At 46.1% G+C, this 14,702-nt stretch overlaps 1 protein-coding gene across 1 annotated transcript in view; it reads left to right on the forward strand.

The window, feature by feature from the left end:
* Window positions 1-14,702, forward strand: part of LOC139269259 (seizure 6-like protein) — a 287,174-nt gene that overhangs the window by 79,116 nt on the left and 193,356 nt on the right. Inside the window, exon 9 of the mRNA XM_070888347.1 lies at window positions 6,411-6,579. Coding sequence (XP_070744448.1) covers window positions 6,411-6,579 — 169 coding nt within the window. The remainder of the gene's footprint in view (window positions 1-6,410; window positions 6,580-14,702) is intronic.

Here is a 14,702-nt window from a genome sequence, read left to right on the forward strand (position 1 = left end):
AACTTTCAAAAGGCAATTGGATAAATACTTGAAGGGGATAAATTTTCATGGCTACGGGGAAAGGGCAGGGGGAGTGGGACTAACTGGACAGCTCTTTCAAAGAGCCGGCACTGGCACAATGGGCCGAGTGGCCTCCTTCTGTGCTGTATTGGTCTACGATTCTACAAAAAGGGATGATTTCATCGCAAGGGTACAGTGCTACAGGTACTGGCCACCCCACAGTACTTTCTTCATGTGTGAGTGTAGACAATGAATGCTGATAGACTATTTCATCGTGAAGGGCATCACAACCAAAGCCCATTACTGCCCCCTGCAACATCCAACATGTACACTTTTCAGGAAGCATCTCTGGATAGCACAGAGGTGGTGATGCTGGCCAATTCTCTTCCTGCCTCAATAAAGAACATTGCGGTCAAATATTGCATCCTTCCTACTTCGCCAGCTAAGGTATCTTAACTCTGCGCAGACAAAGATCACCATATAACCTCGCGCCACCCCACCCCCCTCTCCCGCCCATGGAAGACCACTGTTCAGGCTCTCCCCTCTCTGTCAGTGATGAAACCATTATTGTAACCTTGTAAACTGCATCACACCTGTTCACCAGAGGGCCTACCTGTTGAAGTCCCAAGGGATCCCAACATCCCTTAGGAGTACAGTATATAAGCAGGCCACCCACAAGGTACCTGCACTCGGGAACTACAATAAAGGAGCTAAGGTCACACTTGCTCATTATACACAGTACTCGGTCTGACCATTTATTATGAGTATAACAATTATCACACTGCTTCACAGGAGATCATGATCGGCTTGGATTATTCCTAGATGCCAATCAGAAAGCCCCCTAGTCCATGCAGGTTTAGCCCCAGCCCAGTAAAGCTGGTTGCTGTGTACTGCAGAGCACGAGTTGGGTATTGTCGTATACCGACTAACCTTACTGTGTAGCAGCTGTGTACCGAATAATAGTGCGGTTTATTGGCTGAGTATTGGTGCGTACTGGCTGTGCATTATTGCTGATACTGGCTGGATATTGATGCAATGTGCTTGGTGCTGAGCATTGCTGTGTACTGGGCTGGTACTGAATGTTCACGTTTCAAATATCTCCCAGTCACCATCCACAACCAGCCTGCATGCCATTGTATGGGATTTGCTGTGGCTCCAGCCATCAATGGTCTTTGTGACATAAGCAGAGTGCACATTTTTTTTCAGCATGTACAGCTGAGAAACGCTTTGAGAGATCCCTTTAATTATAAAGGGGCTGATTTTATGTTTCGACGCTAGCAGATATGGGCAGCAGTCAATTGGCTGCCCATCATACCGAAATTAATGGAAACTAAAAACGGGCGGGGTGAATAACGGGTGGCCAATCCGCTACCACCCAGTTACTGCCGCGGCTGAAAATTTAAATTCACCTACTTGACAAATAACAACTCCGACTGTAGTTTAAAAATACATAATGAATGAATTAGTCGAGGCATAGAATATAAGAGCAGGGAGGTTATGCTTGAATTGTATATAGCACTAGTTAGGCCACAACTAGAGTACTGCGTGCAGTGCTGGTCACCGCATTACAGGAAAGATGTGACTGGAAAGGGTGCAGAGGAGATTTACAAGGGTGTTGCCTGGACTGGAGAATCTTAGCGATGAGGAAAGATTGGATAGGCTGGGGTTGTTTTCTTTGGAGCAGAGGCGGCTGAGGGAAGACCTTATTGAGACGTATAAAATTATGAGGGGCCGAGATAGAGTGGATAGGAAGGATTTATTTCCCTTAGCAGAGGGATCAATAACCAGGGGGCATTGATTTAAAGTAATTGGTAGAAGGTTTAGGGGGGAATTTGAGGGTCTGCAACTCACTGCCTCACCATATTTTAAAAGTATTTGAATGTGCACTTGAAGTGCTAAAACCTACAGGGTTACCGACCAAGAGCAGGAGAGTGGGATAAGGCCGGATAGCTCTTCGTTGGCCGACACAGACATGATGGGCTGAATGGCCTCCTTCTGTGCAATAAAATTCTATGATTCTATGATAACTATCTCATTGAGGGCTTACAATAGAAACACACAACAGACACTGTAGAGTGAGGGTAGAATATTATCTTTAGATCTGTTGTCTTTTCTTAAAGGATAACTTTAATGGTTTATATAGTAAGGCAGGGATAGACAGATTTTTGAGCGATAAGGGAATAAAGAGTTGCGGGGAGCGGGCGGGGAAGTGGAGCTGAGTCCATGATCAGATCAGCCAAGATCTTATCGAGTGATGGAGCAAGCTCGAGGGGCCAGGTGGCCTACTCCTGCTCCTATTTCTTATGTTCTTATGTTCTTAAGGTCAAAAACCCGTGATCTCGTCCATCTAAAATGACAAGGGCAGCAGGCGCATGGGAACACCACCACATCCAAGTTCCCCTCCAAGTCACACACCATCCTGACTTGGAAATATATCACCATTGTCGCTGGGTTAAAATCCTGGAACTCCCTCCATAACAGCGCTGTGGGAGCATCTTCACCACACGGACTGCAGCGGTTCAAGAGGCGGCTCACCATCATCTTTCCAAGGCTAATTAGCTGGAGTGTCAGCTGTGGCTCAGTGGGTAGCACTCTCGGCCTCTGAGTCAGAAGATTGTGGGTTCAAATCCCACTCCAGGAACTTGAGCACATAATTCTAGGCCGACACTCCAGTGCAGTGCTGAGGGAGTACTGTGCTGTCGGAGGTGCTGTCTTTCAGATGAAATGTTAAACCGAGGTGCTGTCTGCTTGTTCAGGGGGACGTAAAAGATCCGATGGCACTATTTTGAAGAAGAGCAGGGGAGCTATCCCCATTGTCCTGGCCAATATTTATCCCTCAATCAACATAACAAAACCAGATTATCTGGTCATTATCGCGTTGCTGTTTGTGGGAGCTTGCTTGTACGCAAATTGGCTGCCGCGTTTCCCACATTACAACAGTGACTACACTCCAAAAGTATTTCATTGGCTGTAAAGTGCTTGAGACGTCCGGTGGTCGTAAAAGGCGCTATATAAATGAAAGTATTTTCGTTCAATTCGGGATGGCCAATAAATGCTGGCCTTGCCAGCGACGCCCACATCCTGTGAATGATTTTTTTTTAAACTCCATTAAAGGTGTTCTCACAGATTCCTGTTTTCAATATGTTATGAAGAAACCCAGCTCAGTGCATTCTACCTTTGCACCTCATAAGCAGAGCATTTTACCGACACAAGCTTCCCCTATGAACGTTCAATTCAAAGTCTATACCAAGTTGGTGGTACTGATATGAGACTTACCATTGGCTTTAATGCAACTGGCTACCGTTCCTGTTCTTGATCACTACCCAGTGTTGGAAAGTACGGGAGGGAGAGGGGGTCATTTTGACTTTGTGCGATAATGTAAAATGGGTGATAGTGAATGGGCAGCCCGTTTTACATCTCTCCCAACTTCAATGCGCTGTTGACTCGCTACCCACTCCCGCATCGTTACCTCTGGTGTCCCCCAAGCATCTATCCTTGGACCCCTCCTATTTCTCACCTACATGCTGCCCCTTGATGACATCATCCGAAAACACAGCGTCAGTTTCCACATGTACGCTGACAGCACCCAGCTCTACCTCACCACCACTTCTCTCAACACCTCCACGGTCTTCAAATTGTCAGACTGCTTGTCCGACATCCAGTACAGGATGAGCAAGAAATCTTCTCCAATTAAATATTGGGAAAACCAAAGCCATTGTCTTTGTTCCCCTTCACAAACTGTGTTCCCTAGCCCCCGACTCCATCCCTCTGCCCAGCATCTGACTGAGGCTGAACCAGACTGTTCGCAACCTAGGTGTCACATTTGACGCTGAAATGAGCTTCCGGACACATATCCACGACATAGCTAAAACTGCCGATTTGCACCTCCATTAACATCGCCCATCTCCGCCCCTGCCTCAACTCATCTGCTGCTGAAACCATCATCCATGTCTTTGTTACCTCTAGACATGATTACTCCAACACACCCCTAGCTGGCCTCTCACATTCTACCCGATGTAAACTTGAGGTCATCCAAAACTCGGCAGCCCGTGTCCTAACTGACCCATGACCCCTGTGCTCGCTGACCTACATTGGCTCCCGGTTAAGGAACGTCTCGATTTCAAAATTCTCATCCTTGTTTACAAATCCCTTCATGATCTCGCCCCTCCCTATCTCTGCAATCTCTTTCAGCCTCACAACCTCGCCCGAGATGTCTGCGCTCCTCTAATTCTGCCCTCTTGAACATCCCTGATTATAATCGTGCCTTCAGCTGCCTGGGCCCTAAGCTCTGGAACTCCCTCCCTAAACCTCTCCGCTTCTCTACCTCTCTTTCCTCCTTCAAGATGCCCCTTAAACCCTATCTCTTTGACCTCTGCCCTAATATCACCTTATGTGGCTTGGTGTCAATTTATTTGTTTTGCCTTACAGGTGCTATATGAATACAAGTTGTTGTTGTTGTTGTATCATCCATTTTGTTTCATCGCACAAAGTTAAAATAGTCCCCTGTGTGTGTGTGTGGTGTTGTGTGAGAACAGGCTCAGACCGGGCTGTGATGCCCTCTATGGTTAAATAGTCTGCCGACACTCAGGCTTGAAGAACGGTGTAGTGTATTTGCTTCATGGGTTCTTTGCTTAAGAATTCACAGCTACACATTTGCTGTAAAGAACTAGCTGGTTTATCAGCAAAGGTTTAACGATCAAACTGAACACTGCCAGTTCATCCACCAGGCTCACCACTGCCTGCCTCATCATGGACAACCTGACCTCAACTAACCGGGGTTTTATTGAGTCTTGTGAACGTCACGTGACATGCTAAGCCAATCACAGTGCAACAGCTCCACAATTATTTTGTTTTAAGACAATAATCAAGTGCCCCCTGATTAAAGGGGGGGCAACCTCCAAAAACTTTTCAGGTGCCCCCTTGTTTTTTTTTTGCGTTTTTTTTGAGGGCACCAACACACAAATTATACAAGTGCCCCCTGGCTAAAAGTAGGGGGGGAACACTAAAACCGACAAGTTAAACAAATTAACATTTAGACATAAAATCAAATTAAAATTTGGTTGCCGGGGGTGATGATGCACTCCAGTCCCTCCGGCGCCCACCTCTCGCGGAAGGCCGCGAGCGTACCGGTGGACACTGCGTGCTCCATCTCCAAGGACACCCTGGCCCGGATGTAACCGAGGAAGAGAGGCAGGCAGTCGGGCTGAACAACCCCCTCGACCGCCCGCTGCCTGGACCGGCTGATGGCACCCTTGGCCGTGCCCAGGAGCAGTCCTACAAGGAGGCCCTCGGACCTACCCGCTCCCCTCCGCACAGGGTGCCCAAAGATCAGGATCGTGGGACTGAAGTGCAACCAGAATTTGAGGAGCAGCCCCTTCAAATATTGCAAGCGGGGCTGCAACCTCGCACACTCAGTAAAAACATGGAACACGGACTCCTCCAGACCGCAGAAATTGCAGGCGGCCTGGGAGCCCGTGAAACGAATTAGAAACTTATTGCACGGGACTGCTCCGTGCACCACCCTCCAGGCTAAGTTCCCAATAAATAAGGGGAGGACTCCCACATAGAGAGCACACCTTTGGGGACCCCCGCCTCCTCCGGACGGAAAGATGGTGCACCATGGCGTGTCCGGACGGCAGACGAGGATGGCAAGGTTGAGAGTGTGCAGGAGCAGCCCGTACAGGAATCCCAGCCGTGAAGCTTCAAGTTGTGAGGCGCCGGCTCCCGAGGGAGGTTTCGGGGCTTGGCGCCGATGAGGTATTCCGTCCGGTCGGGGGTCAGTTCGGACGGGATCTCCCCACGTGCTTGAGCCTCCTCGACACACCGAACGGAGTCAGGGCCCAGCGCTGTTTTTAGCGACTCGATGGCATCGGCCGTGCGCCGGACGTCGGCCCAGTTTAGGCGCCGTGCCAGCACGTCTGGCGCCATCCAGCCCGCTCCTCCGCCATCGAGCAGGTCCCTGACCCTGGTCACCTCTCCAGCCACAGTCCTCTCGTCCGCCTGCCACCTTAAACCGCGGTCGTGGAGGTACGGATTCCTGAGCAGCGGCTCCCGAAGGACAGCCGCCACTCCAGACGGGGGGAGAGCTGCGCCTGGTGGCGACTCTGTTCCAGACCCTGATGAGTTCCTGGTAAAAGACAGGCAGCCCCCGCATGGTGGTCGCAACAGCACCACAAGCCTGTGAGCATGCTCTCAGGTGCACACATTACAAACGGCCGCTAATGTGCGGCAGTAGAAGGCTACCTCCCACTGTGGAACCGCAGCCCTGCAGAAATCCGAGCATTCGCAAGGGGAAGAGGAATAACCTTGGGGGGAAAAGTAAAGCATTCACTGTTTATGCGACAGGTAATAATAGTCTTCCTATCTAATTTACACTGTCGTTCTCCCTTGCTCCCTCTCTCTCTCTTTAGCACTCTGTGGCGGAACTATATCGAATGCTACCACAGGCAGAGTACTGTCACCCAGTTTTCCTGCAAACTACAGCAACAACTTAACCTGCACTTGGATAATCGAAGGCACAAAAGGCCAGAAATTCCACATGCACTTTGAAAAGGTTGCCCTGGCTGGAAAGGGAGACAGGTAAGGATGTGTCCCGGAGCATTATTCTCCATCTGTCTTACTTTGACATTCTGGAACCATGGTGCAGGCCCCTGAATGAAGATGATTCATCAGGTGAGGCGCATCAGTGCTATAGATCAAGGCTGACACTCCCAGGGCAGTGCTGAGGGAGTTCTGCACCGTCGGAGATGCCGCCTTTGGGATGAAACATGAGGGAGGATGTTTCCCCGGGCTGGGAAGTCTAGAACAAGGGGCCACAGTCTCAGGATACGGGGTAGGAAATTTAGGACCGAGATGAGGAGAAATGTTTTCACTCAGAGGGTGGTGAACCTGTGGAATTCTCTACCACAGAAGGCTGTGGAGGCCAAGTCACTGAATATATTTAAGAGGGAGATAGATAAATTTCTAGAAACAAAAGGCATCAAGGGGTATGGAGATAAAGCGGGAATATGGTGTTGAGATAGAGGATCAGCCATGATCATATTGAATGGCGGTGCAGACTCAAAGGGCCGAATGGCCTACTACTGCTCCTATTTTCTATGTTTCTATACATGGAGGCCCCGTCTGCTCTCTCAGATGGACGTAAAAGATCCCATGGTACAGATTCGAAGAAGAACAGGGGAGCTCTTCTCAGTGTCCTGGCCAATATTTATCTCTCAATCAACCTCACTAAAACAGATTAGCCCACTGCAGAGACTTGAGCACCAAAATCTAGGCTGACACTCCAGTGCAGTGCTGAGGGAGTGCTGCACTGTCGGTGATGCTGTCTTTCGGATGAGACGTTAAACCGAGGTTCCGTCTGCTCTATCAGGTGGACGTATTAATTTATCCCTCAACCAACATCACTAAAACAGGTTATCTGGGTATTATCTCACTGTTGTTTGTGGGAGCTTGCTGTGCATAAATTGTCTGCCGTGTTTCCTACATTACAACAGTGACTACACTTCAAATGTACTTCATTGGCTACACAGCACTTTGGAAACTGAAAGGTGCTATATTAAATGCATGTCTTTCTTGATAAATAGAAAGAAAATAACTTGAATTGATACAAAAGAAAAAAAAGACTTGCATTTATAAAGCGCCCTTTACAACCTCTGGACGTCCCAAAGCACCTCACAGCCAATTAAATGCTTTTGAGGAGCAATCACTGCTGTAATGAAAGAAACGCTGCAGCCAATTTGCACACAGCAAGAACCACAAACACCAATTAAATAAATGACCAATTCATTTATTTGAGGTGCTGGTTGAGGGATAAATGTTGGCCAGCACACCAGGAGAACTCCCTTGCTCTTCTTCAAATAGTGATGTGAGATCTGTACATCCACCTGAGACGGCAGACGGGCCTCGGTTTACCACCACGTCCGAAAGACGGCACCTCCGACAGTGCAGCACTCTCTCAGTACTGCACTGGAGTGTCAGCCTAGATTTTTATGCTCAAGTCTCAAGTTTAAACCCACAACGTTCTGACTCAGAAGTCGAGGATGACTTGCTTCCACACTAGAAATGAGTTCTCAGTTGATTGAAGGGTCCAATGCGGGACCTACAGTCTCTGTCACAGGTGGGACAGACGGTGGTTGAAGGGACGGGTGGGTGGGGCGCCTGCGTTGCCGTGCACTCCCTTCGCTGACGACGCTTGGTTTCTGCTTGTTCTCGGCGAAGAGGCTCGAGGTGTTCGGCGCCTTCCCGGATGCTTTTCCTCCACTTTGGGCGGTCGTGGGCCAGGGATTCCCAGGTGCCGGCGGGGATGTTACATTTTTTCAAGGAGGCTTTGAAGGTGTCCTTGAAGCATTTCCTCTGCCCACCTGGGGCTCGTTTGCCGTGTCGGAGCTCCGAGTAGGGCGCTTGTTTTGCGAGTCTCGTGTCCGGCATGCGGACGATGTAGCCCATCCAGCGGAGCTGATCGAACGTGGTCAGTGCTTCGGGCTATTGGCCTGAGCGAGGATCCTTCTACCAACGACTTTAAATCTATGCCCCCTGGTTATTGACCCCTCTGCTAGGGGAAACAGGTCCTTCCTATCTATCTAGGCCCCTCATAATGTAGGGAAAATATGTTGAAAAGACCATATTGAGCAGTCACATATAGCACAGTCAAAGTAATGTTCCACCTTCCCATTCCCTTCAACAGGCCTTGACCCCGGCCTCTGAGTAACATCTTCACCTGCTCCCGTTTCACATTATTCATTTCCCACACCTTGTCCTCTGAGTGAGATTGCTGACTTGTGACTGTTTTCTGAGGAGGTCCTCCAGAGCTGAGCTGAGATAGAAACATAGAAAACATAGAAGCTAGGTGCAGGAGCAGGCCATTCGGCCCTTCGAACCTGCACCGTCATTCAATATGATCATAGCTCACCATGCAACCTTCGACATAGAGGCCCAAGAAAACCCTCAGGGTGCATGGGGTGAATTTTCACGTAGGGTGGGTTCTCCCCCCGCACCTCCCAACGTAGGTTCGGTGGAAGATCCACCGAATCAGCGGAAAAGCGGCATAAATACCGCATGTGCCCTTTTCCCAGGCTAGCAGCAGATCTCCCGCTAAAGTTACGGTGAGGGATTTAGAGAATCCCCCCCATCCCGTTCCCCTGACCCATAGAAATTCACCCCGCAGTTACACGTAGAAATACTTAGAGGTGCCATCATGGAAACAGGCCATTCGGCCCAACCAGTCGGTGCTTACCCTCCATATGGGCAAATGATTCTGATCACAATTAGCCAGGAGATTACAAGAGTTATTCTGAGATCGCACCCTTCAGCGCTGGCCCCACTGGTGTTAGTTCTAAATAAACATGTGTTTTCTTATTAACAATCAGTGCAACTAATCTCCGTGTCACAATAAAAAAATTGTCAGCAGTATAATGGGATTAGCCTAACTCTCCTTGTTCAGTGAGCTCTCTGATTGGTATCTGATAATAAAAGAAAGACTTGCATTTATATAGCGCCTTTCACGACCACCGGACATCCCAAAGCGCTTTACAGCCAACAAAGTATTTTTGGAGTGCAGTCACTGTTGTAATGTAGGAAAAAGCGGCAGCCAACTTGTGCACAGCAAGCTCCCACAAACATAATGACCAGATTTTTTTTTCATGATGTTGATTGAGGGATAAATATTGACCAGGACACCGGGGAGAACTCCCCTGCTCCTCTTCGAAATAATGCCATGGGAACTTTTACGTCCACTTGAGAGAGCAGACGGAACCTTGGTTTAATGTCTCATCCGAAAGACGGCACCTTTGACAGTGCAGCACTCCCTCAGCACTGCACAGGGAGTATCAGCTTAGATTTATGTGCTCGAGTCCCTGGATTGGGGCTTGAATCCACAATCTTCTGACTCAAAGGCAAGGGTGCTACTCACTGAACTACAGCTGACTACTAATGATAAGGAACCAATAGTGTATTATTGTATAAGAGAGAGTACTAAGTGCTACAGAATTTAATTTTATGTTAATAGACTTATTGGCCAGAGTTTTATTTCCCCTGAAATCATTCTAAGTAGGCAATATATTGCAGTTGAATGACTGTGAAATCATGCATATGGCAAGTGGAATATTAGTCAAGGGGATATGAATCTTTTATAGTGAGGGGAATTATATGCTTCACTGATCTCTCCTGTTTCATTTTATAAAATTTCCCTTAAAACCATGTTAAATATCAATTTATACTCTGGGGGAATAAAGCTTCCTGAGAAAGGTAGCTTAAAATTTTTGAACCTGATTTGATTGATTGCTCGTGATATTTTTGACAATCACAGACCTGGAAAGTACAAGTAACCTTTACAGCAACAGCAAGCAACTTGCATTTATATAGAGCCTTTGGCGTAGAAAAACGTCCCAAGTCGTTTAACAGGCACGATTATCAAACAAAATTTGACACCGGGTCACGTAAGGACATATTACGACAGATGACCAAAAGCTTGGTCAAAGAAGTAGGTTTTAAGGAGCGTCTTAAAGGAACAGGGAGAGGTAGAGAGGTGCAGAGGTTTAAGGAAGGAATTCCAGAGCTTAGGGCCCCGGCAGCCGAAGGCACAACAGCCAATGGTGGAGCGATGAAAATTGGGGATGCGCAAGAGGGCAGAATTAGAGGAGCGCAGAGATCTCGGAGGTCTTTCATAGCGGGCAGATCCAGGGAAACTCCTGTCTCCCCAGGCAGACCAGTTTTTATAGCTCATGAACTGTCAGATGGAAAGTAACACTAAAATTATAGCAAGTGGAGCTACAGAAACATCAGAAATAACTTCAGTGCTGTATTATTAACCTTAAACAGCTGAAATATGCAGTGAAACAAATGTTTGCATAGGAATAAAGCTATTAAAATGCTCTACTTGTATTTGTCCCATTGTTTCTTTTCTCCCCCAGTCTACTTTGTATTTTAACTTTAATTTTATTATTTTTATAACTAATTGATTTTTATTTCTACTGTTTGAAGATTTTAAAATTGTTCTCTAGGAACCAGGAGCAACTTAGTAAACATGGAATAACAACATCTTTAGAGCTTTGAGAGGGGGCAGAGGAGATTTACTACAAGGATAACAGCAAGGAGGAACTTCCGTTATGTGGAGAGACTGGAGAAACTGGGGATCTTCTAGAGCAGAGAAGGTTAAGGGAGGATTTAATAGAGTTAGTCAAAATGGTGAGGGGTTTTGCTAAAGTAAATGACAACAACTTGCGCCTTTAACGTAGTAAAACATCCGAAGGCACTTTGTTTCTTTTACACAAAACAAATAAATTTGACACAAAGCTACATAAGAAATTACGACAGATGACCAAAAGCTTGGTCAAAGAGGTAGGTTTTAAGGAGTGTCTTAAAGGAGGAAAGCGTTAGAGAGGCGGAGAGGTTTAGGGTGGGGCCTAGGCAGCTGAAGGCACCACCACCGATGGTTGAGCGATTATAATCAGGGATGCTCAGGAGGGCAGAATTAGAGGAGCGCAGACATTTCGGGGGTTTGTGGGGCTGGAGGAGATTACAGAGATAGGGAGGGGCGAGGCCATGGAGGGATTTGTAAACAAGGTGATAATTTTGAAATAAAAAGAAATTGTTTCCACTCATGGGTGGGTCGGTAACCAGAGGACGTTGATTTAAGATAAAGAACATAAGAACATAAGAAATAGGAACAGGCCTGCTCCGCCATTCAATAAGATCACGGCTGATCTGATCCTGGCCTCAACTCCACTTCCCTGCCCACTCCCATAACCCTTGACTCCCTTATTATACAAAAATCTGTCTATCTCCACTTTAAATATATTCAAAGACCCAGCCTCCACAGTTCTCTGGGGTAGAAAATTCCAAAGATTCACGACCCTCTGAGAGAAGAAATTCCTCCTTAGTTTTATATTAATTGGGCGGCACTTTATTCTAAAACTATACCCCCTAGTTCTAGATTCCCCCATGAGGGGAAACATCCTCTCCGCATCTATCCTGTCAAGCCCCCTCAGAATCTTATATATTTCAATAACATCACCTCTCATTCTTCTAAACTCCAAGGAGTACAGGGCCAACCTGCTCAACCTTTCTTCATATGACATCCCCTTCATCTCAAGAATCAACCTAGAGGACCTTCTCTTAACTGCCTCCAATGCAAGTATATCCTTCCTTACATAAGGAGACCAAAACTGTACACAGTATTCCAGGTGTGGCCTCACTAATACCTTCTACAGTTGGAGTAGGATTTCCCTACTTTTGTACTCCATCCCCCTTGCAATAAAGGCCAACATTCCATTTGCCTTCCTGATTACTTGCTGTACCTGCATACTAACATTTTGTGTTTCATGCACAAGAACCCCCAGATCCCTCTGTACTACAGCATTTTGGGATCGCTCTCCAGTTAAATAATAATTTGCTTTTTTAGTTCTAGTAAAGTAGATAACCTCAAATTTTCCCACATTATAGTCCATCTGCCAATTTCTTTTCCACTCACTGAGCCTATCTATATCCCTTTGTAGATTATTTGCATCCTCCTCACAACTTGCTTTCCCACCTATCTTTGTATCATCAGCAAATTTGGCTATGTTCCATTCAGTCCCTTCATCCAAGTCATTAATATAAATTGTAAATAGTTGGGGCCCCATCACTGATCCCTGTGACACCCCACTAGTTACAGTTTGCCAACCTGAAAAAGACCCATTTATCCCGACTCTCTACTTTCTATCCACGCTAATATATTACCCCCAACCCCGTGAGCTCTTATCTTGTGCAGTAACCTTTTGTGTGGCACCTTATCGAATGCTTTCTGGAAATCCAAATATACGACATCAACTGGTTCTCCTTTATCCACTCTGCTTGTTACATCCTCAAAGAATGGCAGCAAATTTGTCAAACATGATTTCCTTTTCAGAAAATCATGCTGACTCTGCTTGACTGCATTATGATTTTCTAAATGTCCTGCTACTGCTTCCTTAATGATGGACTCCAGCATTTTTCCAACGACAGATGTTAGGCTAACTGGTCTATAGTTTCCTGCTCTCTGTCTCCCTCCTTTCTTAAATAGGGGTGTTACATTTGCGGTTTTCCAATCCGCTGGGACCTCTCCAGAATTCCGGAAATTTTGGTAGATTACAACCAATGAATCCACTATCTCTGCAGTCACTTCTTTTAAGACCCGAGGATGCATGCCATCTGGTCCAGGGAACTTGACTACTTTGGTCTCATTAGTTTGCCTAGTACTTTATCTCTAGTGATAGAGTTTCCCCCTCACAATAGCTCCTTGATTATCAATTATTGGGATGTTTTTAGTATCCTCTACCGTGAAGACCGACACAAAATATTTGTTCAAAGTCTCTGCCATTTCCCTGTTTCCCATTATTAATTCCCCAGTCTCATCCTCTAAGGGACCAGCATTTATTTTAGCTACTTGTTTCCTTTTTATATGCCTGTAGAAGCTCTTACTATTTGTTTTTATATTTTTTGCGAGTTTACTCTCATATGCTATCTTTTCTGTCTTTATCATTTTTCTAGTCGTCCTTTGCTGGTTTCTAAACATTTCCCAATCCTCTGGCCTTCCACTGTCCTTCGCAACATTGTATGCCTTTGTTTTCAATTTGATACCAGCCTTTACTTCTTTAGTTAGCCAGAGATGGTTCATCCTTCTCTTAGCATCTTTATTTCTCACTGGAAAAAATCTTTGCTGAGAGTTATGAAATATCTCCTTAAATGTTTGCCACTGCATTTCTACAGTCTTACCCTTTTACATATTTTTCCAGTCCACTTTAACCAACTCTGCCTTCATACCTTTGTAATTACCTTTATTTAAGTTCAGGTCACTAGTTTGAGACCAAGCTTTCTCACTCTCAAATTGAATTTGAAATTCTACCATGTTATGATCACTCGTCCCAAGAGGATCCTTCACAAAAAGATCATTAATTAATCCAGACTCGTTACACATTACCAGATCTAAAATAGTTTTCTCCCTGGTTGGTTCCACAACATATTGTTCCAAGAAACTATCCCATATACAATCTATGAACTCTTCCTCAAGGTTACCGTTGCCAATTTGATTTGTCCAATCAATGTGAAGATTAAAATCGCCTATGATTATTGTTGTACCTTTCTTACAAGCCTCCATTATTTCTTGATTTATACTCTGTGCCACAGAGTGTCTACTGTTTGGTGGCCTATAGACCACTCCCACCAGTGACTTCTTTCCCTTATTACTTATCTCCACCCAAACCGATTCTACGCTTGATCTTCTGAGGCAATATCATTTCTTACCACTGCACTGATCTCAATCTTTATTAACAGAGCTACCCCACCTCCTTTTCCTTTCTGCCTATTCTTACAAAATGGCAAATTCCCCAGAATATTTAGTTCCCAGCTTTGGTCACCTTGCAACCTCGTCTCTGTAATGGCAATCAGATCATACACATTTATTTCAATTTGTGCCGTCAACTCATCTATCTTGTTACGAATGCTTCGTGCGTTCAGAGTTTTTAATTTTGTCTTGTGTGTATACGCTCTGTCCCGACTTGTCACACTCCAGAACCAGAGGGGAGATGAGCAAGTATTTTATGCAGCGAGTTGTTGTGATCGGGAACACACTGACTGAAAGGGCGGTGGAAGCAGATTCAGTAGTAACCTTCAAAAGGGAATTGGATATATACTTGAAAAGAAAACCTTTGCAGGGCTATGGGGAAAGAGCAAGGGAGTGGGACTAATTG

The sequence above is a fragment of the Pristiophorus japonicus genome, chromosome 8 (genome assembly GCF_044704955.1).
Source record: "Pristiophorus japonicus isolate sPriJap1 chromosome 8, sPriJap1.hap1, whole genome shotgun sequence".
Lineage (NCBI taxonomy): Eukaryota > Metazoa > Chordata > Chondrichthyes > Pristiophoridae > Pristiophorus > Pristiophorus japonicus.